This window comes from Motacilla alba, chromosome 19, assembly GCF_015832195.1.
Source record: "Motacilla alba alba isolate MOTALB_02 chromosome 19, Motacilla_alba_V1.0_pri, whole genome shotgun sequence".
NCBI lineage: Eukaryota > Metazoa > Chordata > Aves > Passeriformes > Motacillidae > Motacilla > Motacilla alba.
Window position 1 is genome coordinate 183,853 of NC_052034.1, and position 26,344 is coordinate 210,196.

A 26,344-nucleotide genomic window follows, 5' to 3' on the forward strand; every position below is an offset into this window, starting at 1 on the left:
GTAAGTTGCTGTGTCAAAATATTAAATAATTGTAACCTGTACAGGAAAGGAGTTTTATTTTAACCTTTGAAAACTGTATTTACATGTTTTAGTATATATGAATAATGCATAAAGTTAGGCACTAAGGTTATTTTCAAAGCCAGCCATTTCAGGATCAAGCTGTAGAAAATAATAAAAGAGTGGTTTCTTTCCTCTTGCTCTCCCCCTTTCTTTAAATTCCCCAGGATTCAGGCAATAGCACTGAAGTCGAATGCCATTAGGATTTCTCACTAAACTTCAAAGCTTAATTTAGTCTCTGCTGGAATAAAGAAAGGCATAAAACAGGCACAGTGGAATCCATTTAAGTGAGTGACTGTGGAAAAAAAGAGTGTTTCTAAGAAAACAAATGTTCTGCACATTCTTTTAACAGAAATCCTCCACCAGAGCACTGTGGCTCATGTGCAGCTATGCCCCGTCCCTGGGGTGGTGGGTGCTGTCCCAGCTCTGCCCTCCCTGCTGCAGGGTGGGGTCCCAGCCCTGTGCCCCCCAAGGCAGAGTGGAGGCTCCAGGGGTCTCCAGGCAGGGACAGACCTCCTGGTCACTGCGTGGGGAATGTGGGACCGGCTGCCCATGCAACCACACACGTGTGTGTTTGTGTGTGTTTGACAATTTTCCAGAACATCGTTGTGATAGGGTAAGTCAGCATGGAAGATTTGGTTTATTTTCCAGCATATTTGATGCTTCATGAAAGATGCAGTTGTACTGCAGACTGCTCCTTTATAACCTCACTCGTCAAAGAAATGTTCTTGTCATTAGCAAGGTGTTGCCTTTAAATCACTTCCCTCTCTGTGTTTTCCATTCATTGTGACTTGAATTTTTTCCTATGAAATGAGCTGTATAATTTTGCAATGGTGGTACTAAGTGCTTTATTTCAGAAGTATTATAGGTTAATGCAGCTTCTGACATATCTAAAAATCCAAGGGCTGTGATTGTCTGTTTTGCCTTGGGGATAAGCGCTCATAATCCAGTCACTGTGTGACTGCAGCAACTGCTCCAGATAATGCAGTTTGCTTCCTACCCACCCCACCGGTGCAGAACAGACCTGGAAAGGTCTCTCCACTGTGGTTCAGAGAAGGAAATTATTTTTGTTATCAGTACTTTTAGGAGCTTGTGATTCCATAGCCTCTCCTCCCTGCACACCTTGGAGCCCTCCTTTGGGCACACTGAAAGGCAACAGCAGCAAGAGCCACGTGGGCAGCTAGGTGCTGTTCCCTGCACTGGGGCAGCACCTGAAGGAGAGGCTTGGGTTAAAAGGTACTCATGTCCTGTATTGTTTTTAAAGCACCAATGATACACAGGCAGAGGAAGTTCAGCTCCCTTTATATAAACTTGTTTTATTAAAATTAGTATTTTCACTCAAATTTTTAAGAAATCCTTTACTTCATGTGAACAGAAGCGTCTTGCAGCAGGGCAGCCAGGGATTAACCACCTCCAAGCTGCCCAGTGGATCATGGGGCCAGCTGCCCTGCCAGCCCTGGGTGCCCCTGTTCTCTCCCCACAGAACACGGGCCCCCTGCAGGGTCAAACACACCCAAGGTGATTGCAGGAGTTAAAAATCAAACCTGTATGGCTGCTGGAGGGAGCTCCAGAGTGCAGCTCTAAGTAGCTGTGGTTTTCCAGGTTGGACTGCCTTGGAGATACTCCAGGGATTTCAGGGATGAGGCGGGAGGTGTGAGCCTACCCCTGCTGGGGCTGGAAGGACTGGGGTTTACCCCCTTTGCCCCTATTCTCCAGGTCTTCCCAGCTGACCATTTCTAGAACCAAGAGCACAGACCGTGGTGACATTTGGCCCTGGTGTCCCCCCAGACCCACCATGACTCTCCAGATGAAGAGGCAGAGGTGCAGAAACGTGTGTCAAGCCCCTAGCACAGGTGGCACTCCCTTCTCTGCCACCCCTCTGCCCCTCTGGGGTCTCCTCCATTCCCCTGGAGCCAGGTTTGGGGCTTTTTGGGGCTGACAAAACCCAGGCATTCCCAACTGCTGCAGAGCTCAGCAGCCTCCACAAGTATCTTTGCTATAACTGCTAAAGAGGTCTGGTCTTCTTGGTCTTCTTTTCTTTTCTTTTTTTTTTTTTTTCTTTTTTAAATTTTTTTTTCTTTTCTTCTTATTTGTTTGTGGGGTTTGGGGTTTTTTGGTGTGTGGTTTTTTGTTTCTTTGTTTTTGTTTGTTTGTTTGTTTGTTTTGTTTGGGAGTTTTTTCTGGTTTTTTAAGAAAAAAAAACAAAAAAACTTCATTTTTAACCACAGCTGCGTGATACCAGCCTATCATCTTGGCACATACTCCCTGGGCAGCCCTGAGAAGTTTCTTCCCTTTAGGGCTTCATCCACTGTCAGGATGTATCTGTTGATAAGATCTTTCATTTCCTGGGTGAATGGCTCAAAATTCTTTTGCTTAGTACCAGATCGCTTGAAATTCCCGTCCCTGTTGTTCTCCACACAGAGCAGCCGGTCCTCTGTCACTGTCACATTCAGAAACTCCACCATCTCCTTCAGCTTGGGGATGAGGCTCTGCTTCAGGTCCTCATAATGGACAACGAGCAGGCGCTTCCCATACTTCAGCCACTCCAGGACGTGGGAGGCCCACCAGGAGGCATAGCTGTTCACAAAATCCGGCCACTCTGCATCACCAGGAAACCAGGAAAATGAGACAGTTAGCCATGCTGCATGTCAGCAATTTTCCTCTGCTTTAGACATTAATGATACCTTGATCTCTATTTGCTTTCTTTGATAATTTAATTTCCTGAAGTCAAGACAGTCCTAGTGAAAGCTTTTGGGCTGGACAAAGAGCATTTGTGGCTGAAATGTAACAATTTGCAGTTTGCAGTATGGGAAAGCCATTCCCAGCAGACTTTTTCTTTTCTCTGGGGGCTATTTTGTCAGTTTTTGATGAATAGGCCTTGAGTTGTGACTGATGAAAGGTGATACATCAGCTTGGGAAAGAAATGTGCTGTGACACAGGACACTTTTCCCCCCAGCCCTCTGCCAAGCCACAGCTGTAAAGCCTAAAATATGTACAAGGAGAAATGGAAGCCAAATGGCTTTTCTCCTGCAGAGTCTGAAGGCAGCAGTGTATCCAGTGGGGAAATTGCAGTCCCCAGCCAGTTGCCAGTCAAACACGTGAAGTGTGGCAGGCAGGTTCTGAAGCCTTTTCATGTGTTCAGGGGACACTGAATTTCAGGTCCACTTATTGCTGTTATCCTTATTTTTCTGCAGTGCAGTAGCACCTGTGCAGTGCTGTAAAATACCCGTCATGAAATGTCATGCTCCTTTGGATCCTCCAGATCTTAAGTTAGATTTCTCATGGTTATTACATGTTGTAGGGGCAAATTTTCTTCACCTCAGCCTGGCAAATGGGCTGTGCAGAGGAGCCTTGTACATGGACATGTTTTCTATGCCCAACAGTGCAGTGATGCTCCAATGTGCCTGTGGTAATGGTGCTGCAGTCCCCTCCCCTCTGGGGGTGGACATACAGCAAGACCACAACTGCTCCCACTGTGCAGGTGCCAGAGGTTTTGGGATTGATCTCAGCTGTGGCAGGACTCAAGTCCCACTGAATTTGTTAGCAGCACTCACTCAGGTCCTAGTGTGTCCCCCCTTCCCAGCACACTGAGGAGATGGGTTTCAAACCAGCCTGTGTTGGGGTAATGCTCACCTTTGCTCTTCCAGTTGCGGTCAGTGGCATAGCCCAGATGCCCGGCGTATTTTCTGTTGAACTCTGCCATCAGTGATTTGTACGGGTTCCTTATCAGCAGGATCGCCGAGTCGAACATTTCAATCTCTGTCTTGCCACTTTCATGTGTTTTCACACAGATGGTCCTTCTACTTCTCCAGTGGTCTTTTTCTCCTTTAAAACCTGTTTTACAAGACAGGATTGTTGGCTCTTTTGCCTGATTATATGTCTGTGCCTTTTCCTGCTAAATCATTCCCTACAGTGGTGTAAAGCTGGTGTGACAGTTCCTGTCAGCTAAACCATGGCCGGAGCCCCAGCCACCATGCTGGACACGTGCTGGCAGCCAGGCTATCCCTCTGCTGGGGGAGGCATCCTCAGCCCCACACTGCAATGAGGCAGCTTTTCACAGGGCCAGTGCTTGATGCTTGCTGAACCTCTGCTGCCTCAGGATACTGTTCTCCCAGAGTAATTAGTAATGTTTGAAAATTTAACCTACATGTTTGCTGAAGGGTCTTACTCACAGTGTTTAGGTAACTGGTCTTTTGGACCAGCCTGTCAGGTGGGAGCAGCACATGTGTGTGTGCACGGGGCAGCAGTGCAGGCAGGCAGTGTGCCCATTTGCAAATGGAGAGCGTGGCTGTGGTCTGTGAGGGCAGCTGCCTGTCAGAGCAGTGTGCCGCTGGAGCTGTCCCTGCTGCCATCTGCACTGTGGGAGGCTGTTGGGGCCAGGTGTGTTTAAGTTGTACCAAACATGCTGACAGCAACAGCCGTTGCTGGCTCAAGCAGAAGGATGACAGGGCAATAAGTAAAGCTCTGTGCTTTGGAAGGGCTGTGTGTGTCCCATCTCTTGGGCCCCGATACCTTTGTTGTAGAGGGCTCCATCAAAGTAATAACTTCCTGTGTAGTATCCTGTGGCGTGCTCTATCAGATGGCGTGCCCATGTATTCCCAGCCCCAGGAAAGCTTGACAAAGCAACAAAGACTTTGGATTTGGTGGTTAAGAATTTCCTGTCTGTGCAGCGGGTGTCTGTGAGGAGAGAAGATATTTTATTGTTAGTATTGTGGCTTTTTAATGTTCCACATACAGCTCTTGATTACAGTTTATTGCTTCCTCCTTCTCTCTCTTAGTAGTATAGCGTATCAATTTGGTCTGGTTGTGAGTCAGCTACTTCCTAAAATTAATTCAGCTGCATGAGGCCAAAGAGATTATCCTCAAAGAGGTTTCTGCTGGTTTGTGTAAGGCAATGCTTTTTTGATAAAGCTGCAACAAACCATTGTACTTGCCAGCAAGTTGTCTTAAAAGGTGTTGCATAATGAGAGAATGGAAAGATGCATCTTCACGAGCATGATTGCAAGAGGGGAATTTAGAGAAAGACTGTTTCCTAAATTGCTGCCCGTATGGTGATACCCACTACTGTGACTCAGACTGCTGCAAACGAGATCACTTTTACCCGCTGCAGAAGGGGCACAGGGGCTGTTTCCAGCAGCGGTGGCCCTGGTACAGCGAGGCTGGAGCTTGTACCTTGCACAGGTGTCTGATAGACCAGGCAGTAGTCTCCCCCAGCAGCGCTGCTGGCGTTGTGGCTCCCGCTGCAGCGCCGCCCGTCCGTGCCCTCGCGCAGCGAGAAGCGCCTGGTGGGGTATCCACAGTAGCATTCCTGCCCTCGGATCACTGCCAACGGGAACTCCTGCAAAAGAGGGAAATGCATCAGTGTGTAAATGCCATGGCATCAGCAGCCTGCAGGGAATGCTGCTGCCATGCAAAGAAAATAAATCTTCACAAGGCCACTGTCAAGATCAAAGCATTGTCATTCTAAAGCTCAGGCTACTTTCCTGTTACTGTCTTCGTATTTGTAAATTTTGAAATTCACCTTGCTTCTAGATAGGAAGCCTACTAAGGTGTGCAATCATGAGGAAGTTAGTGTTGTTTGCAAGGAATAAATTCCTAAGGAAAATTCTTGTCTGTAAGTAATGGTTTTTAATGGATTTGATGCAGAATAATCCAGGTTTTGGTGTACCAATAATACCAAGGAAGGGTAACAGGCTGCAAAGCTGTGTAGTGGTGGGGTACTGAACCCCAGCTGCTGGGCTAATACTGGTAAAAATTAAAACAAGTTTGAGGGAAATGTGCTAAGTATTTGCTGAAGAAATTTGCAGTTGCTTACTGGCCCTAAAATTCAGGTTTTCTACAGTTTACCAGAAAGATTTGGGTTGCCTTAGTGTCCTCTGTGGGTTCTCTTGGTGGCATGGGGCTGTGTGGGTGGGCTGAAGGAAGTTCAGGGAGTATTTGAGTGCAGAACGTTCCAGTCCATCTATTCCATATCAACACTTTTTGCCTTTTAAAAGTCTTTTGGAGTCTGGGAGCATGTGACAGGACTGCTGAGCAGCTTATCTCTTGCTCTTTCCCATGCATTCATCCTCTGATAAGGAGTCGAATGCAACTCGTGTGTGTGTGTGCCCAACAGCCAACATTTACTTAGCGAATGAGATATGACATTGTCAAAAACTATTTACAGATTTGATCCAAGGGCAAAACAGTTCTGGGTTTGCCTGCAAACAGAATTTTTTCCTTTACAATGAAGCAGTGTTTCTCAGTTTGAGAAATTAGTAAGTGTCCCTGTCCTCAAACACAGCCTAGAATAAAAGTGTTCCTTATACCTCATGCCAAGCAGCTTCTGCAAGTGATGAACTTTTCTGGAAGGCTGGAGGTTCTGTGAGGCAACAGAATAACTGCTCCTCTGTCCTCCTGCATCTTCAGAAGGTGATCAGTGCAGGGTGCCAGTGGCGCAGTGTCTGTCCCCAGGGCAGGCTGACCCTCACCTACACAACCTTCCCACGGCTTGGGCAGCATGAGTGAGGAAGGAGAGAAACCTGGAGTGGGTTTTGCATGATAAATCTCAAAATTTTTCTAACATCCAATCTAAACCTCCCCTGGTGCAACTTGAGGCCATTTGCTTATTCTGTGGGAGAGGAGACTGCGCTGAGGCCATGGGTCCTGGTCAAAGTACTGTAATCAGCCAGCTAATAGTTTTAATCAATTTAGTGATGCTGCAAGAAGTAATTGAATGTTGAGTTTAGTGCATGAGGCTGAATGAGGCTGCAGGCAAAATCTGACCATTTAGCGAACCCCGTGTAGGAAAAACCAGCCCCATTAGAGTGGGGAGGAAGGGAAGGGAACCAACAGCCACTAAGGCAGAGGGTGCCCTGTGCATGGCTCCCTGCGTGCAGCCGGCTCCCTTGGAGGGCACCGGAGCCACGTTTGGGACGCTGCCAGCCCACAGCCACCCTCTGGCAGCATGTCTCCCCGTGAGCTGCAGCCACCTCCCCCGGGGGCAGATGTGGCTCAGGGCCTGATTGGAATGTGACACGGAAACGGTATCGATTTCCTCTCGGTCGATACTCATTACTTAGAGCAGCTTGCCTGTGTATCATGTCTGGTGGCACCATCCTGATGACTTTCCCTCCCGCCATCCCCACTCCGGCAGTTGGACCAGATGCATCACTGGGTATTTACTCTGATGAGTTTTGTCTTTTAGAAACTCATTTGCAAATTCAAAGCTCTAAGGCACTAATCTCTGTCCTTCCCTCAGTAGATTAGAATTTAAAATAACAATAAAAGAAAAGACGTGAAATAAGAACTGTTCTTACTTTCTTGGAGCAAAATTCAGAGCACATCTCCACCGTCAAATTGGGCTGTATCAAAGAGGCTGGAAAGGTGTCTGTTAAATTTTCTGGAGCTCTAAAACATCCTCGATAGATAACATTCCTCCCTGCGGGGATATGAAATAGGTTTCTCTTAAGAAAACGATGTCCGTAGTATCCTGCCTCTTTCACGAAGAATAATATCAGGTTCAGAAGCCAAAAATAATAAAATAAATTTTATATTACAAAGGCTGCAGAAATAAGAGAAACTGTAATATACGCTATAAAAACGTGTTGCAAATCGTGTGGTATTGAAAGGAGCACATGCCTTTATCTTTGTACTAACCACGGGAAGCAGCGCCGCAGCACCGAGTTCGAGTTAAATTCCACCAGCGGAGGGCATTGCTATTGTTTGCAGGTCCCAGTTTCCTCTGAAGACCTGCTTTCCCCTCAATGAGTTAAAAGCCCTGATAAAAATCTACAAAACTTCTGCATCAGAAAAGGAAAGGAACGTAAATGACTCCTGGAAACCCCGCCACCGGACCCGCCTTCCTCTTCAGCCGCCCCTCTGCTCCCACGCCTTTTCGGGCCAAGGGAGTTTGCTGCAGCTTTTCAGACTCTAACCCGAGCTTTTGTCAGCTGCTCAGGGAGATCAGCTTCCACTCTGTCTTCAGCACCAGCCTCTGATTTCACCTGCTTCTGTAGAAACACCACAGAGCTTGGCACTATTGCAGTTGCTCCCTTAAACGGTATTGCCAGAACTGATGTGGGAAGTGAGTTGAATGACAGGAGAGACGTGGTGCAGTTACGAAAAAAAATTGGTTCTGCATTAATTTCTTGGCAGAAAAGCCCAGACTCTCTAGCAAGAGCCTAGAGCAATCTAAGGAGAAGCTGCTTAAATTTTATTCTTGTAACTATTCAGATAATTTACTAGAAGCAGAGCTAGATCTCTGGGATGATGTGAAAATAAAGTAACTCCACCTGTTCCTGAAAGGAACAGGAGTCTACTTAGGACCAGGTCCCTTTGAGCACGACACCAAAGAATAAAACGAGTTTGGACTTCTCAGAATGTTCTTGAAAGGTCTTCTACTAAATCTCACACTGATGTATAATTCCTGAAACAAAATGTTTACAAACATGTTTAGAGCTTTCTCAGCGGTCAGGAAGAAAGCTTGAGCTGCCTACACCGGCATCAGGAGGGAGCAGGGTGCACCCATGGATTACACTGGAAACAGCTGGGTCTGTGTGGTCTGCCCACTTTTTCTGGGGGAAGGATGCAGGACTGTGCTACAGCCACCCTGGCCACCCTGGCTGCCACAGCTGCACACCCTGGGCTTCCTTACCATGGCATGGGGGCAGGAGTCGGGGTGTCTGGACAACCACGGCGGGGAGAGGGAGGGGACAGATGGAGAGGGGAGACAGCAAACCCTGTCTGGGAAGGTTTAAGTGGAAATGTCACTGAATCTGCTCCCTGTAAAAGACTTATGTGAGGTCTGTGCTCTACAGTACACAACGTAAATCATGGGGGCCTTTACAGTCTCAGAGTTACTTTCTAACATACTTGTTCATTGTGATTAATACTTCTGTTGGCCCCTCAGCTGGTTTGTGTCTGGGGGATTCTTCAAACAGACAACTGTCAGGTATTACTAAGGGCAAGAAAATTACAGCTCTAGCTTCAGGCTAGACTAATTTGAGGAGTAATTCATTAATACTTAAAAAAAATTAAATGCTGTCTTTTCCTGAGGAATGTGTATATATATTTCATACTAGAGGTTTAAACAGTGATGCATGTCCTGGGAAACCTGCCAACATGCCTGTCAGCCTGACAGTAGCAATTTAGGTCTGTGTACCTTTGATATATAATTTATATGTAGCTGGTTGGATTATTGTACAAACCTTGACTTGTCTTTAAGAAGAAATGAAGGACCATCAATACTGGCACAACCTAAGGTCTTGGTGCTGCTTCTCAGCAAATGACATCCATAAGGTCTTGTGAGCTTGCCAATTGCAAAGAGTGATCAGCAGTTTAGATCTCTTACGTGCTTTGTGTTTGCCTAAAGGTTTATCCATTGAGTCCCCCATGGCAGCTAACTGAACGATGGGGTAACGATGGATTATCTAAAGATGGAACAAAATTCCCAACTCCTGCTGAAACAGAACTTCATGGAAAAGCAAAACTCTGGTCTCATTTCTCTCAGGAAAGGGATTGATGTGGCTCTTTCTGGCCTCTGCTTATTCCTCGCAGTTACAGATTACTCATTTTGTTTAGGATCATCTGAGCGTAGGGTGGCCTTGATCTGAGTCATTTTCTGCCCTCCTGTTACAGGGCACCTCGTCTAAGGCTATTTCTTAAACACACATGGGATTGTACCCCTTCAGTAGATACCAAAGGGAGTGTTTTTTCAGCTGAAATTGTTCTTCTGTTGCAGTCACTCTGCACTGTGTTGAGTCTCCTCCCTGGTGACAGGAACCTCGTCTATGGCAGCCCCCAGGCAGCATGCCAGGCACATGTCCCTGCTCCGGGGTGCTGAGCAGCCCTGCTGTTCCGGGGAGGAGCCAGGGACCAGACCAGCAGCAAATAAATGGACATTGTGCCCTTCAGGCACGTTTGTCCTTTGCTGCTTCAAATTCTGGTGACAAACGGAGTGAGACAAGCAGCAGGGACAGCCCCTGTACTCAGCCTGGCCGCGACATCTCTGCCTGGTGGCCTCCCCTGTCGGGTCACACGCCCACTTACGTGGCCTGGCTCCTGCCCGCAGCTGCTCCACGCTGTAGACCGAGAGGCGGTTCACCCCTCCGCACACGGAGCCCTTCTCGCCCTTGCACTCGCTGCTGCACTCCTGGGGCTGGGCGGCAGCTGCTGGCAGCGTGTTCCCGCAGTAGCACTCTGCTCCGTAGGCCAGGCCCGCGTAGCTGTACGCTCTGCAAGCACAAACACAGCCACGGTCACAGAGGGGCCCGTCTGCCCCCCAGCTTGTACCTGAGGAAGGGACAGCCTGTCCCCGTGTCCCTGCTTACAGCCTATGCTCCTGCTGCCTTGCTCTGGAGCCGAGTCCATCCTGGAGACAGCGTGGCCTCCTCAGCAGGGCAGTCCCTCAACAAGATATGGGCTAGAGACCAATGTCTGTCAAAAGATACCTATCTTTCAAAGACTCTTTAACCAAACAGCAATTTTTGTCCAGGACAATAGAGAATGTAATGTAAGTAGCCATGGTGCCATAGAGAATAGACAGCAGGGCAGCAGTCTGCTTCAAGCAGAGAAGCAGAGCTATGCTGTGCCTGAAGGTATGAGATAATAACTGTTTTCATAGATGTTGAATGTTTAACATAGGAATGCTTTTCCCATTTCAAATTCAGTTCCACTTATTGTCAAAAAAGAGAAAACTTGCAGTGAAAAAACACCACTCACCTCTCAGCACAAGCTTCCTGACAGTGACCTACTGTCATTTTTCTTAAGTCATAAAAGACAGCTCCTTTCAGTGTCCTCTCCCTCGAATCGTGAGTGAAGCAGCCCATGTAGGTGCCTGTGTGCATGCAAGACCAGGGTTAGGCAAGGCATATGGGACGGAAGGGAAAAACCCTTCCCAGGCTTATCCAGTGCCTCACGCTGCAAACAGGGCTGCGTTTGGTCAAGTCCCAACCTGTCTGGGGTCCCACACCCTCTGCAGACCTCTCCACTGCTGCTGAACCTTGGTAAGGGATCAGTGCCACTGTCCCATGGAAAGAGGCTAAAAGGAAATGAGACTTTCCCTTCCATAGCCATTGCATACCCAGAGTCCACAACCCACCCAGGACTGCAGCTCCTGCACGCAGCTGCTGTCTGCTCAGCTCCCTCCTTTGGATGACAAAACACAGCTCTTCTCTAAAGTACAGCAGACTGTAGCCTTCAAATGCTAAAAACTTCCAGAAATCCTGTTGGATTTCTCCCAAGTGTTCTTTAAAATCTCTAGTTGATAATGAGATGGTGCAAGAGAAATATTAAGAAAATCAATTTTCTTTGGATATAGAGAGTTACATTAAAGCTGTAATGGAAAGATAAATTCACTTTTAACTAGGCAGCACAATGTAGCCATCACACTGAGCTATCTCCTCTCTGGTGCAAAGGAATCTCTTCAAATATGTCTTGCTTTACATAGCATAGGAAAGATAAATGTTTCTCTTAGACTTGCATTCAGTGCTCAGCCTAATTTTTGTTGTCATGAACAAAATACTGTAAAAATCCAGCCCATTTTTTAATATACAATTGGAACTATGATGTGGAGTCCCACTATTATACAGCAATTGTATGTCTATAAGTATGTTTTATCATCAAAATATGAAGGAAAAAAGGAAATTTTATTTTAGAAATAACAACAATGAGATGATAACACAGGGAAATTAAATAATGTAAGCACACATTAAATAATGTGGATAGGAAAAGAATATATGGTGAAAAATGAAAATTAAAAACATTATATTAACTAATCCACAAGAAAAAGGAAGTTTGAGTTGCTCCATCAGGGATTTTGGAGCTAGGAATAATAAATCAAACATTTAAATATCACAAACACAACAGTAGATTCAAAGACCTGCACATGGTAATTTGCCAACATGTAATTAGAAAATTCACAAGCTGTGAACACACACCCCCAGCACACCATTAACAAGGTGGGAGTCACACACTTGCAACAAAGATGCTCCACATTTTACTGGAGACTTTTGATTTGGGTACTTTGACTCAAACCTGTAGCAGCAGAAAACTGAGGATGTGGGGCCAAAGAGCCTGAGTGGGGGTTCTGGGCAGACCAGCCACCATGTGCCCTCCTCCCTGTGTCCCTCCCAAGCACCACCAGCCTGGCAGCAGTTTCTCATTCACATCCTCCCACGAAGGAGTCACGGAGATGCCACAGTCTCGGAGCAGCATGTCATGTCACGTCAACGACACAGTCCCTGTCACCTCTGCATCCTGTTCAATAGCACAGCCAGGCATGGGGAACTGGAAAACTCCATCCACTGGGAGCAATCAGAATAGAAAACTCTCACAGTTGTGCTAACAGTATTTGTCAGTGCCTCTGTCAGGAAAAGTGTGGTCCCTACCATGAGCCACTTGCAATGTCAGCAGGTGAGATAGCCTGACCTGGAGAAAAAAGGACGCATTTTCTCACCAAAGGCCGTGTGCTCCTGGGTGGAGACAGAGCGAGGCAAAGTGAGCTGGGAGGTTCACAGCAGGCTGGGGACATGCCATTGTTTGTGGCTTGGGTTAAGGGTCTGCCTGGGGAAGCCTTTGAAGGGCTGGCTAGCAGCCCCCGGGGCAGAGCTGCACTGCCTTGGAGGCATGGCCTTATGAGGATGAGGGAGCCTTATGAGGGTGCACAAGCCCAGCCTCCATGGCCAGGAAATGCTGCTCTGCTAAGCAGGAACTACAGGGCATCACTGAAACATCATTTAGCATTATAAGCACGGAGGAGTTCATTAGGTCTTGAAAGGGATCCATAATGAAATAACAAGCCTCTAAGTTTACTAGAAATGAATTGGAGAAGATAACATGCTCTACGTAGGTAGTTAAGTTTTAATTAATTACCTTCAAAGGCATTCCAATGCTTGTTAACATTATTGTTATTAATAATGTCCCTTCATGTTCAATCAGATATTCAAATGATGTATATTTGAATCTACAGTTCAATATGGTGAGATGTACAAGTAAATAGTCCTTCCAGTCCCTCTCATCAGTAGCTGGAACTTCAGCAAGGCACTGGCTGAGCAGTTCTCAGTCTTTCCTCTGCCACCAAAATCTGCCACCAACGGGGTGTTCTGAAGCATCTGTGGAGCAGCTCCAGCTTGGAGCTTCAGGTAACTCCAACGGTTCAGTTTGCCTGACTCACACCGTGTGACTCATCTCCCACCACTATCACCTTCTCATTCCCATTGCTGGCAATTGCCTCACTAAGTAGCACGATGTGGCACCCATTTTGTGGGATTTTGTGCCCTTCTGTTTGGGCAAATTTATTCAACAAAGTAAAAAGCCATTCCGAAAAGTGGTGTCTATTCATCCAGATCCCATTCCTGTTTTACTATCAGTGAAACATCTCCAAGAACAACTAGTTCTAAAAGACAAAGCATCAAAGATTACAACTCATACTTTGCTGCTGCAGTGAGGGCACAGCAGTCAGCCAGCATGGATCCTTTGTACTTTGGCCTAGGCCTATGTGCAGGAACTGTTTTGAAAGTGGTGATGAGCAAGGAGGAAGGCAGACCTGCAGGGCGTGTGGTGCTCGCCTGTGTCTGCGTGGGATCAGCAAAGTGCAGCCTATGCGTGTGCCAGAAAACGGGCAGGGTCCGTCCCTTACCTTTGTGTTCAGCAGTGCGCTTCATTGCTTTAAGCCCTGCAGTCTGCAGGGGCTCCTGGTCCCTGGTGAGCCTGTGGAACCACCTTCTCCTCAGCTGCCTGAGCTCCGAGTTGCGGGACATGAGCCAGTGCGGGCTGTGCCGCTGGTCCAGGGCCGGCTCCTGCAGCGCCTCCATGCCCACCAGGAGCCTGGGGCTGGCCCGGGGGCTCTGCAGGGCCCTGGGCTCTGTGATCCCCACCCTGCCCATCTCCTCCGGCACCGGCAGGGCCTGGTTAGCGGGGGTCCCACGCGAACCTTGCTGGAGAACCAAGCGCGTCCGCTGCAGCAGCAAGAGGCTGCCAGCCATCAGATAAGCTGCTGTGAGGAAGAAGAGCAGAAACTGGATCCGACGGAGAAACTTCTGTAGCCTGAAGAAAGCTTTGGCCATGCCCTTACTGAAACTGGCCCTTCACGCTTCCCAACAGGCCTCCAAATCTTCGCCTGGCCAGACACTCATTCCTCCCATAAGTTCAGCCCATCACTTTGGTGCCTTCTCCTGATGAAAAGCTTCTTCCCAGCTGGCTGCAGCAGAGACCAGCCTGGTGTGGCACTGCTGCTAGCCTCAGGCTCCTGGCTGGCCCAGGGGCTCCGTGGGCTCCTGGGCGGATGCCTTCATCGTGCCCTGCCCAGCTGCTGAACCGCTGATGCTGAAACCTGAAAGAGCAAGGGGTGTAAGGCTGGTTCACATCCAAACTGAAAACATCCACCATCAGGGTGACTTTCCCCCACCCACCCCTTTTGGCTTTATCTGAGCATTTCTCCATCTGTTGTTTATAATTATGCACGTTAAGAACTGTAGTCAAATGAGAACGATTGATTGAGCTCAAGCGAGTTTCAGATCTTCAGACTTTTTTCTTTTCTTTCTTTTGACTTGGGATGCACAAGAAATACCTTAATGATGAGGTTATTTCTCTTGGGATGTTTGGGAAAAAAAGTTCTTTATTTTCTTTTATCAACAGCCAACATCTCCATCCTTTGTCACAGGATGAACAGGCATCTTTTTAGGGAGGTATTACCAAATTCCTTCCTTTCAGCTAAACAGTAGCTCAGCTACAAATGAAGATCAGAAGGAAACAGAAGTGTGGGTGTGTGGGAGGAAAAAAGAAATTGCATCAACTCACAATAGATAAGATAATAATTATTAATCTCTGTGCAGCACAAAGAAGTTGGGCTTTATGTTGGAAGGATATTTGGAGGTTCTGTGTGTGTTGCTTTAACAGAAACCAGAGATCCTGCTATTTTTTTTTTCTTAGTGAATTCATATTGCCAACTGTTGATGTGGGAATGTGTGTGGAGAAAAACTAGTGAATGTTTGAAAAAATTTCAGCTCAAGTTCAGCAGATCTCTCTTGACTGTTGCTAAGCTTTGCCGCTTTAGTTGTGCTGATGTGTACCATGATGGGATTGTCTGGGCAAGAAAAGCTCCTTTGTACTCTAGGGAACCTTTAACCTCCCATGGCAAATAAAAGCTGGCATCTCCCCATAAATTCCTGTTTTCCCAGTCTATCCTTTCTCTATGGAGCCAGGCAAGTGCTGAGAAAAGATGCAGTGTTTTCCAGAAAAGAAAATATTATTACTTTTGCTTAGCTTGCAGTTGGGGCACACTCCTGAAATCCACAGTCCAAGCAACCAACATCTGCTCACTGTTTCTTGTTTCAGTTGTTGATTGAAAGTTTTGTGGATGCTCACTTATGCTGCTTTATTAAATAAATGTTACCAATTTAGTCTCCACCCGTTCCCTTTTTCATTTGGTTGTGCAAATGCTTTCTGTCTTAGATAGCAACCAAACCAAAGATCCAAAACTTCTAGGACAAAAATAAATTAAGGCTCAGTTAAATCTTTTGTCAGTTGAGCCTGAGTGCCTTTTGTGTGACCTTTTAGCCTCAATTCCTAAATGAGGCTGTCACAAGCCAGGAGTCTCTGTCTCTAATCTTACAATTCAGGTGATCTTGAAGACCTGATTTAGGTACTTTTATTACTGGTAATTTTTTTTAAGTACATGTATGCTGATTGTAACTGTAGAGGACTGAGTAATATCCAGAAGTATTGAATGTGCTGATTGCTACTCTTTCTCCGAGGGCTGGTGAGCACAAGCAGGTGCAAAGCACTGCCAGGCTGTAGCATCTTCAGTGAATTCTGTCTGCTCTCTCTACAGCAGAAGTTACACACCTCCCTTCGGATCAGCTCCAAAGCCAAAGAAAATGCATTGATTTACACCAGCTAAAGAGCTGACCCTTAGAGTTAAATCTCTGATCAATGTTGTGAGTGCTCAAGAATTGCAGTAAAAGGGTCAGATGTACCGAGACAAATGAATGGAAAATTAGCCATAATTAGATCCTGCAGGATGTTACTGCACTAATTCATCTGAAGAAGTACTGTCTATGAGCATAGGTGGGATTTGATTCACTAGTTGTTCCTGCCACAGGGCCACTGTAAACTTGAGCTGTTCCCAGTGGAGGCTGTGTGATCTGAAAGCAGGCAGTGTGCAGTACCAGCCACCTGGGATTCGGGCTGGGGATGCTCCGTGCAGGAGCTCGAGGTGAGGCCGGGTCAGCAGGCAGGTGCCCGCGGGGGCCGGGCTCTGCGCGCTGCCCGAGCAGCCCTGCCCGGGGAGGCTGCTGAGAACCCTCGACATGGCAATGGCTGCACTCACACGCCGCTTCAAAAGGTTTAAGATCTCCCCTCCCAGCAGAAGGATAAGACTAGATAAATGTATCAGATTTGCAGTCGTTTCTGCCCATCTGTAATTCAGGGTTTCACAGCTCTTTTGGTTTATTCACCGAGAGAGATGCTTCAGGCCCAAGTTCTGGGATGAGTCCTTGTTGCTGGTGTTGGAAAGGCCATGCTGGGATAGCTGGAGCTTCCTGGCTCATCAAGCAGTGTCCACAACTTGGCTGGAGAAGGGCCATCAAGTCCATGTAGCAAAGGTCAGGCATGTTATGCTTGAAACTGCATCACTGGTCCAATTTAGTCCCTTTTAACGCCACTTGTGTGGTTGGTCAGTGGATTTTGGTAGAGATTCTCCATGCTTGCAGTGATGTAAAATGGAACAGCTGGAGGCCACATCAATGCCAGGATGAGAGGATCTGGCACTTGCCTGAGCAGCATGTGGCAATGCCTCCTGGAGCCACGGGAGACTAGTCTGGCCAATGCCTGCCCAAACAGCACGTGGGCAGGGCATAATGTTCTGCCTCCACATGAACAGGATGGAAAGCTTGCTGTGCATCAGCAGAACTGGGGAAAACACGCAAGGTATTGGACCTAAATTAACCATGCAGCAGGCTCTGCATCCAAACATCAAGAAATGTTTGGCATTGCTCCTAGTGCTCTGCCAAGTTTGTTTATGTATTTGTTTGTTTAGTAAGGAGAAGCTGCTTCTGAGTCTCAAAGGGGTAACTCTGCCCTTGCCCAGTGGTTGAAAAAGTTTAAATGGTACAAGGCAATTTTGCTGCATTCAACATGATCTGCACGAATTACCTCCAGATGCACTCACCCTTAGAGCAGTTGCCATGACAGTACATTCTAGTAAAACCCAACCAAATAAATAAGCAGACTCTCCGCCCACAACCACTGCTGCAAATGTGCAACTCAAAAATTAAATGTTGCTTTTTAGTGGGGAAATAGCAAAGTGCTGCTGAAATAAAAACTGTCATTTGATTTTTCCATAAACTGCATATTGCAATATCATCAAAGTATGCCTAACAGAGCTGAAGTGCATCACTTCTGATGATGATATTTAAAAGGAAAGACTAAGGAGGAAATAACTAGTATCTGTAATAGAAAATGTGGCATTTGTCTTTTTCATGCATGTTTCACCTAAAATGAATTAAGCTAAATGAAAGAAAACAAGTCTTCTATCCCTGTTTATCAGTTCTCACAGCCAAAGGGGGCTTAGGACTGTAAGAATTGGAAGTTGTTAGTAAAATCATAAAATTATAATTGAAAGGACAATGATGGATAATTGATAGGCAGAACTGTTAAATGGCAGAGGAGACCTCTAGGTGAAGAGGGCAATGAAAGGGTTAACACTGAACTGAAAAAAGGGCAATAATTAGCACTGGAAATTATTAGCTTTGGGCATGGTGAGTGGAAGCACAGATCTACAGGGTGCTGGGACTTCAGCAAGGAAAGGATCTCTTGCTACCAAAAAAGTTGCTATAAGGAAAAGCAGATCAGTATCTTGCTTCCAAAATGAACTCGCAAAATGTGACAGAGGATCTCACACTAGGCAGCTGCATTAATGTATTTGTAGGGAGAAATAAAAGAAACATGATAAAGTTATTGGCAATTCTACTCTCCTAGCTGAAGGAGCATTCACAGAATTTTTAAGGGAGGACTGAATATTTTCAGTGATGCCATGAATGATGGTAAAGGCTGAAGACACTGAAAACCAGCTGCAGATTGCGGGTGAAGGGTTGCTTTGCCGAGGACTGTCCCTTGATGTGTGCTCAGTGCAGAAGCTCAGGTCAATGCTGCATTGACAGCTGCAGGTCATCAAGAGTTGGTCCTTGTCTAAAGACCAGCAGGTTTTGCAAATTCAGAGTTGTTGGCAAGGAAGCAAGATAATGTTTCCTGTTGTAAACTGAAGGGAATTGGATTCATTATCACTATTTTTAGAAAAATCCATCCCTCTTCCATGTCTCTCCTTTCTTTTGTCAGCTTTCTTTGAGGACAAATGCAGTCAGGCCTCAGCTGAAGGATTCTGTCTTGCAGCCTTTTCCTTGGATACACACTGCCATTTTCTCAGTGTTTTGGAAAGTCAAGACAAATATCAAATTGTGTGAATGCACATAGGAAGTAAAACTCTTAAGAAGCCACAGATTTGATGTTGGGACCCTGTAACTATTTGCAGTTCCCTTTATTCCAATCATTCTGAGAAGCTTCAAGCACTTCTTACAACTTACAAAGTTTTCCTTGCTAGAGGATGTGTCTGTGCTGACCCCACACGTCTCCCAACAAGGGAAGTCTGCCAACAAGCTGGAAATTAGGTAGAAGCACCCAAATTTCTCCACATGCTGTGGTGACAAGTCTTGCAGCTTGAGAGGGCTCTCCAGTGAGTTTACCATTGCTTGCTACACATGGGCTTCATACAAGATGTAATCAGATTGCAAAGTTGTCTTTGATAGTAAGATTGTGTTAAAACCTTTAAATAACACTGAACTGTGATAAATAAGAAAAAATCTTTATGTGGAGTTAGCAGAAAGATGGAGAAAAACTCTATAGTCCATTAACTGGTCAAATCAAGTTGAAAGTAACACAAATTTAAAACATGTATTATACCCTGTTTATTCAATACAGGAGGCATTTTACAGAGACAGATAATTCAGCTTTGGAAGGGAAAGGCAATGCCACAGAGCAGAGTTGCAGCCTGAGGCTGGAGAAGTTGGCACTAACTTGTGCAAATCCTGTCTCAGGGGCTCTTTCACCAGATATTTGGCTTTTTAAGACCAAGTTTTTAGCATACATAGGTATAAATCCAGACAATAATATTGTTGGTGAGCCTGAGGTGAGGGATGCAAAGGAGCCTGTGGGAGGCAGATGGTCCAGCAAGGCTTATTGTGAGAGTGCTGACTTGGAAAGTGCTCAGGGACAGCTTGAGCAGAGATCACACCATGGTATTTCTCCATTAATCCCACACTTTTTACCTAGCTCAAGTCATAATGCAGTAATCAGCAGGACTAATTCCATGCCAGTATGGAAGAGATTCATGCAGACACCTGCATATCCACATTTCAGGTGTGCATGTGCATCCACATCCAAGTGTGTGCATTCTGTAAACAGAGTGATGTGTGCTCCAGAGGAAACATACAGTCTGCTGTCACCATTCTCTGATAAACTGAAAGCTTTCAGCAAACTATTACTGTATCTCAAAAGTATTTCATTAGCAGTAAAGCATTCATATATGATGTACGTTCTTAGGTGTTAAGAGATCAACCACCCAGCAAATGATGCTCTGTCTGCAGTTTCCAAAAGCTCCTATGTGGTCTGTGGCTGAAGTTTTGCACAAGCATGTTGCAACAACTGTACCATATATTTATGTTTGCCTTAGCCCACAGGATCTACAGATGAGATCTTTCCCTGTGTGCAAGGAAATCTACTATAATTAAAATAACACACAGCTCTGTCACTTAATCATAGGTGTTTTAGAAGTATCTTTCACAAACCCTTCAATATCTGAATTCCTGCAACATTCACCTACTAAACATGAATAGCGTCTATTTATTCAGCACGGTGATGCTCCAGAAACTGATGGAGAAGCTGAGCATTCCAGCCTGCCTCACTAGGCTGTCACACACACACTTGCAGTATCCATTGCTGACTTTTCAAGTAAAATGTTCCATGGATTCTTGGGGAAGGGCATCTCGAGAGCAACCTGCAGCCTTTGTAAATAATACTACTCAGCCCCTTTACTTAGATGCTGTGGATTAATTTAGTAAAACAAATGGCCATTGAGACTGCAATGAATGCTGATACCTCAGCCTCCAAAAAGTTGTCCTGTTATTGCTCGTGCCCAGGCCAGCTGGCACACGGCTCGCAGGGGCAGATACTGAACGGTGTAAGAAAAAGAGGAAAAACCTCACCTTTCTTTAGTGGCTGAGGAGCCCCTGTTGTAGCCAGGCAAAGTCCTGTACAATCCAGTGAAATATTACAAAAGGCCGTAATGCATATCTGAAAAGCTGATAAATCCGGCTCCCTCTGCCCTTCCCTACTAATCCTCCTGCTGCCTCCCGCTCCCAGCGGGCAGAGCCGTAATCCTGCGCGCCCGCCCGGCGCCGTGCCGGTCTGCGGCGCTCCGCTGCTCCCGTGCCCCTGGCGGGAGCTCGCCCAGCCCCTCTCCGCGCCCCGCTCACCGCTGCCGCCGTGTCCCTCGAGGGGTCCCCGCGGCTCTCCGGGGTCCCTGCGGCTCTCCGGGGTCCCCGCGGCTCTCGGGGTCCCTGCGGCTCTCGGGGTCCCCGCGGCTCTCGGGGTCCCTGCGGCTCAGCGGGCCGGGGCGCCGGGGTCCTGCGCCCTGCGGGAGCCGGCCGGAGGGAGCCGCTCCATGGCCTCCTGCGCCAACAGGCAGGATGGAAGCGGCGTCCGCGCCGCGCTGCCGAAATCCTCAGGCACAGCCAGCGCGCTCGTGTTTCATAACGCTGCCCTGCCCGGAGAAGCAGCCTCTCCTCTAAGGCTGCTTCACAGCAGAGCTCTGCAGCCTTCTGCAGCTGCCGACGTTTCCAGACCTACCCATTCCCTCTGCCTGGGTGTTTGTCCAAACGCACGGATGGCTGCATCGGCAGAGAGCTGAGTGGCAGCAGCAGCAGCGAGAAGCCCTAATGCGATCAGCTGAACGGATGCTCCGTGTTTGTTTCTTGTGCCTCTTCCCACTAGGGGCACATCCCTTCAGAGCTGCCCCTCTGGAGACCCGGGCCCCTTCCCAACAGGTCGAGAGGGTCCCGGGAAAGCGAGCCCCTGGCGGCCACCCACCACCAGCTTGGAGATTTCGGGCAGAAAATTGTTATTCTGGGCACAGGTGGCTGGAAATAAATTATTTATAAATGTGAGAGCTGAAAGGCAGTTGCTGGTGTCCTCAGGATTGCCTGCACTGCCACCTTCCCTGCATGTTCAAGCTCCGTCCTGCTACTGCTTCACATGGAGATTGAGCAACTGAAAATGACTCTTAAAGCATCTGCATTTAAATGGGTGCTCACTGCACCCCTGCCTAGGGTTTTGAAATACCCTTTGGTCTACGCATATTTAATGAAACCTGTGGAGATGCATCTCTTGGAGTTCAAAACTGAATGTGGTTATGGGACCAACGTTTGGTTCTTGTCTGTGCCAGAGAGTGTGGATCAGGAGCATCAGACCCAACACCTGCCTGGCTGTGAGAAAACACTCGGGGTTTCTTGGATGTGGGAGGAAAATGGAATTGGAATGCCACGCGGGGACTGATCCTGTTTCCTCTCAGTATGCTGCACATTGCTTCATGTTCTGACCAGTCCCATGAACTTGAGTGATGCAGGAGTGTGCATCTCTCCATGCAGTGCCCCCCGTGAGTGGGGTCTGAACCCCACAATGGGATGCTGACACTTTAAATGACACTTGGCTTTCCCATCTCCACATGACATTGGAGAAGAGGAACCTGGTTGTTCAGCTCAACATGAACAATTGAAGTGCTTTTGCTCATTTTGCTCTCTGGAACCTGATGGACTGATAGGGCTGCAGTCTTAGAGTAATTTGGCGAATTTTGATTAATGGAAAACCCTGAGGCTTAGCAGTGTAACATTCAAATTTTAAAATGCTGATGGGTGGAGGTCTGTTCTCAACCCCAAGACGTTGTGCATCTGTTAGATTGCAACCCATCCAACCTTCATGTGGGTGTACAGCTTTAAGGCTGTAAAATTGTGAAATTAATTTAGTTTTACTGAAATTAAATTAATCAAATGTTAAATGTAATGACATTTTTAAATGTTCTGGGTTGGGGCCTAAATCAATAGAATTGCAGGACTGTGCCCAGGTGAAGCAGTGGCAGAAAATGCAGTCAGCATTCTCAGTGAGAAAAACTATGCTGAAAATGTACCAAACTCCGGACGTGCCCCGCAGCACGTGCGTGGGCTGCAGAGCTGTGTGGAGGTGTGTGGGCAGCTAGGGGCACTCGGGACCTTTGCTGCAGGGGGGACAGCTGGCGGGGTCTGCCCGCCGAGAGCACCGGGGAGACCTGCTGGGTGTGAGCAGCGTCCCGGGGAGATGCTGTCACTTTGACATATGAGCTGTTTGCACATATTTGACATGAAAACAAGCACTGTTGTTTGCGGGTCTCATAGCTGCTCTGCCTCGATTTCTAAACACAGGTGAAGCCCAGACAAACTGACGGGGTTTATAAAACCAGAGCCCCGCTGCATTGAACCCCCTCTAATGCCAGTTTGTTTCCAGGACTTGGTGTACAAAATCCCACGTGGGGAACTGCAAGACCTGCTGCATCCCTGGGCAAGAGTCCTGCTGCCTCAAGATAACCTGGCTGAGGGGTTACGGACTGCAAACAGCAGTGTCAAGCCACCACTCAAGACTCCAACCAGCCCCACTTAAGGGAAATTAGCAGGAAAATAAAGGAAGGGTGGTGTTGTATCCAGGGGAGATGGCAGCATCCCTTCTCCTGGAATTACTGCGGTGGAGTATTTCGTGGTGGGGGTAGGAGGTGCTCGGTGTCCCCTGCTGGCTGATGCTGTGTCACTCACACGGCCGCAGCTGCCATCGGGGGCGGCCAGCCCGGCCCCTCTGTGTGAGCACCGGCAGCTCCCTGTGCTGGCCCTAATATCTCCAACTCCCTAATTTCCAGTCGGGTTAGTAATACAGCTTTTTTTCTCACTCGCTGGGGAATTTTTCCGTCTCTCACAAGGAGCTTTGTGAGAGGTTGGCTTCGCGATGCACACTTCTCCTCACAGCTGAAAGATGCTCAGCTCTGTTTAACCCAGCCTGATGGCAGAGGGGGGTGCTGTGGTTGGTTTTTGTACTTTGTTCACGGCTGCAGTTTAAATGCCTTAAAGAGAAATATCTGTTCAGTGTTTCAGGCACCAACACAGCCATGAGCATGGCAGAGCAAAGCCATCGGTGTGCAGGGTGAGCAGGGGAGCCCGCCTGAAGCTATGTGGTGACGGTGAATGTTGTGCCTTCAGCAGCTGCCAGCAGCAGCCCCGGTGCCACCACCCCAGTGCCACCACCCCTGTGCCACCACCCCGGTGCCAGCACCCCGGGCCCGCGAAGGGGGGACTGCCGGCAACACCCACAGCTGGGATGGACAAGGTGGAAATGTGATGCAGCGTATTAGAAGAGGCATGAGTGGTGTTGATAATGGAGAGGGATGTGTGAGATTGTTTCAAATGTTTTCAGGGTCAGACCTATAGGAAATTATTCTCATTATTTACTCTCACTGTTTTCTCACCTGTGTTACTCCATTGTCCGCAGAGAAGTTGTACCTTGACAAGACCATCTGAGTGTCCACTGCAGCTCCTACTAAATTAAGAGGGAGGTGGGTCAGACTGTAAATCCAAAGGGTGTTCTGACCAGGGTGCAGAAATGGAACAATGATACCTTATAATACTAAGAGAAAAGGGGCAAAACATAGGGAAAAAAGCCTATGTGCATTATGGTCATGTTGTGAAATCAGTCACTGATGGGAGAAGTGGCAGCTGGAGGCAGTCTGTGTCTCAGTAAAGTCCTGGGCACTTTCTTTCTCTGCTTGATGGTTCTGCATGGTTGTTGCACAAAATACAGCAAAGAAATTTGGAATGAGTGGCATTACTTTCAGAATCCTGTTGTGGGAGCAGTTCTTGTGCTAAATGACTCAAACTTTCAGTCACTTCAGAAAATAGTCTCAATTGTAACAGTAAGGATCAGTTCAGAAAAGTGACAGGTTTTGCCAGTGCTGTTTCAAAAAGAAATATCAAAAAGACTGTGCGGTTTCATAAAGAAATGTAATGTAGCACATGGTCTTCTTGCCCTTATCATATAATAATCCTAAATACTCAGGGATTAGGCATTCCATGTAATGCCTACCTACAATTTTCAGCTATTTTATGAAAGAACTGAGCAAACCAGCTGTTTAGTGACATCCCTCTCTTTTTACAATGACTGTGTTTACAACATACACACCATGTTAGGTGTAACGTAGGGAAAACGGTGAAGTCTAATATGATTATTGACAAACCTTTGCACGCTCTCAGAGCACCCTATAAATATGCCAAGTGCCAGGCACAGAACATTTGTTGAAGATTGTGCAGATCAGTGAGGGATCTTACACTCCAAGACATGTCTCAGAGTTTGCTTTGGCTGTTGGAGTAAAGGCAGATACTACAGTGGCAGTGCCGTGTGCTCTGTGCAAGTGACACTGCAAGTGACACTGCAGCACAGGGGCTCATGTGCTGCTGCTGGCTCAGGTGATGGTGGAGGGTGGCTCAAAAGGGTAGAAAGAGGTCCTGGGAGGTGCTCCCATCTTCACTATTAGCATCCTCAGGTGTCTCAAACAACATTTAACCATAGTCTTTCTGTTAATGCTTTGAGCCAAGAGGTTTGAACGCAGCCCTCAGCACCAAGCAGCTCAGGACATTTTGGGGGCAGAGGCTACCAGGAGACATTTGGGACAGTGTGAGGTTGTGTTTGGGGCTAGTTCTCTTCACCAAATAAAACATCTCAGCTCTTTGTCTTGGATATACGCTTAGATTTTTTTTCAGCTGAACTCATAACCTAAATTAAGTGCATGTTGTGCCTAATTCCCATTTAGAACAGTAATGGATGTAACAAAACAGCTCATGATTAGAAAAGTGTAATGATATCCTTGTGTGGAGTTAATAGAATGAAAGCCCTGGTGAAGCTCTGGACCCAGGCAGAGTTGGGGTTTTTCAGCCTGGAAAGGTTGGGTCCCAGGGCATCTGTTTTCTTCTTTCCACTGTTATATCCCTGGGCTATAGAAAATCCTGCAAAGCACTGCAGTGTGTCCAAGGCATATGAGAACAGTGAAGGTTAATTGAGAATTTTGTTTGCTGTTTGCCTTAGTTTTAGTAATATACATCAAATTAGGTTTATAGTTGCACCCACATAAACCCAGAGCTCTTCTGCTGCATCTACTGGGCTGATTTCAGATTTTCCTCTTCTCCTTGTTCCTCCATCCTCTGTCAGTGCAATGTCTCAATTGTTTTCCCATCCTCACTTCTTCCAAAGGCCCAGCTAGCTCTGGAGGCCACTCTGGGTGGAGGGTCCTGGCTCCACACACCGTGGTGTGCCAGCTGTCCAGGCTTGCACTCGCTGTCCTGGGAGGGCAGAGCCATGGGCTCTGCCTCCCCCGAATTCGGACGCGCTGCTGCCAGCAGAGCAGGTTGCTTGGTAACTGCAGCCACATTTCAAAAATGTACCCTTTTACAGCCAGCTTCCCAAACTAATGTCTTTGAAAGAAAGAGTTGTTCTTTCAGGATCGTTTTAATTTTGTTCTTTCTTTTAAAAAGGGAGAAAAAAAGAGCCTTTCAGCTCCAGATTTGCTTTTCTTCTCTCCTCTTTCCCCGCATCTGGTACCACAAAGGGGAGCAGTGTCACATGCCCAGGAGCGAAGCCCTTTCATCCTCCTCTCCTTAGGGTTCAGCTGTTATAATTTCTGACTTTCAGGCTGAATGGAAGGAAGCATTGAGCATTTCCCATAACGTCTGCCTTTGGCATCTTCTCTTTCCTGAGCATGGCCTTTTTCTTCTAAGGGTTCTACCTTTCTCTCTCCATGGCTGGCATGTCAGTATGGAAGGTGGGACTGGTGTCATAGAAGTGTTTGGTGTCTGTTCTCAGCTCCTGTGATGGTTTGCAGGATGTCCCCGTTGGACATCTCGTGTGCTCCTCAGGCCTTGCTGTCTCTGTCCATGTGGGGATGGGGACAGGTCATGTTCTTCATGCAGATTCAGTGCTGGTGGTCTGGAGGCTGGAGGAAGAGCCCACAGTGATTCCTTGTGCACAGGACAATGCAAGTTGCCAGGACGTGCAGAGAGCAGCAGCTCCAGTGCTGACAGGGCTCCTGAGCAGAGATGCACAAACCCTGTCCAGCGGTACCCCGGCCTCTGACCGACGGCCAGTGGCAGTAGTGGGACAAGTGCTCCGAAGGGCAGTGCCACGTCTTGGGCTC

The 26,344-nt window shown here is 47.3% G+C and overlaps 1 protein-coding gene across 3 annotated transcripts; it reads right to left on the bottom strand.

The window, feature by feature from the left end:
- Window positions 1-39: 39 nt before the first annotated feature.
- On the bottom strand, window positions 40-22,050 carry WSCD1 (WSC domain containing 1). Of its 3 annotated transcripts, none has more exons than XM_038158333.1 (9): window positions 20,938-22,050; window positions 13,676-14,368; window positions 10,759-10,873; window positions 10,087-10,271; window positions 7,356-7,477; window positions 5,230-5,395; window positions 4,570-4,734; window positions 3,691-3,891; window positions 40-2,656 (listed from the first exon to the last, which is right to left on the bottom strand). In XM_038158333.1, exons 2-9 carry the CDS (start codon window positions 14,100-14,102, stop codon window positions 2,304-2,306), a joined length of 1,734 nt encoding a protein of 577 aa, XP_038014261.1. In that variant the 5' UTR covers window positions 14,103-14,368; window positions 20,938-22,050; the 3' UTR covers window positions 40-2,303. The 3 variants fall into 3 exon arrangements, with proteins under 3 accessions (XP_038014261.1, XP_038014259.1, XP_038014260.1); XM_038158331.1 differs by having other exon boundaries at window positions 20,565-22,050; XM_038158332.1 differs by lacking the exon at window positions 20,938-22,050 and adding an exon at window positions 20,295-20,542.
- Between the last annotated feature and the right edge of the window lie 4,294 nt (window positions 22,051-26,344).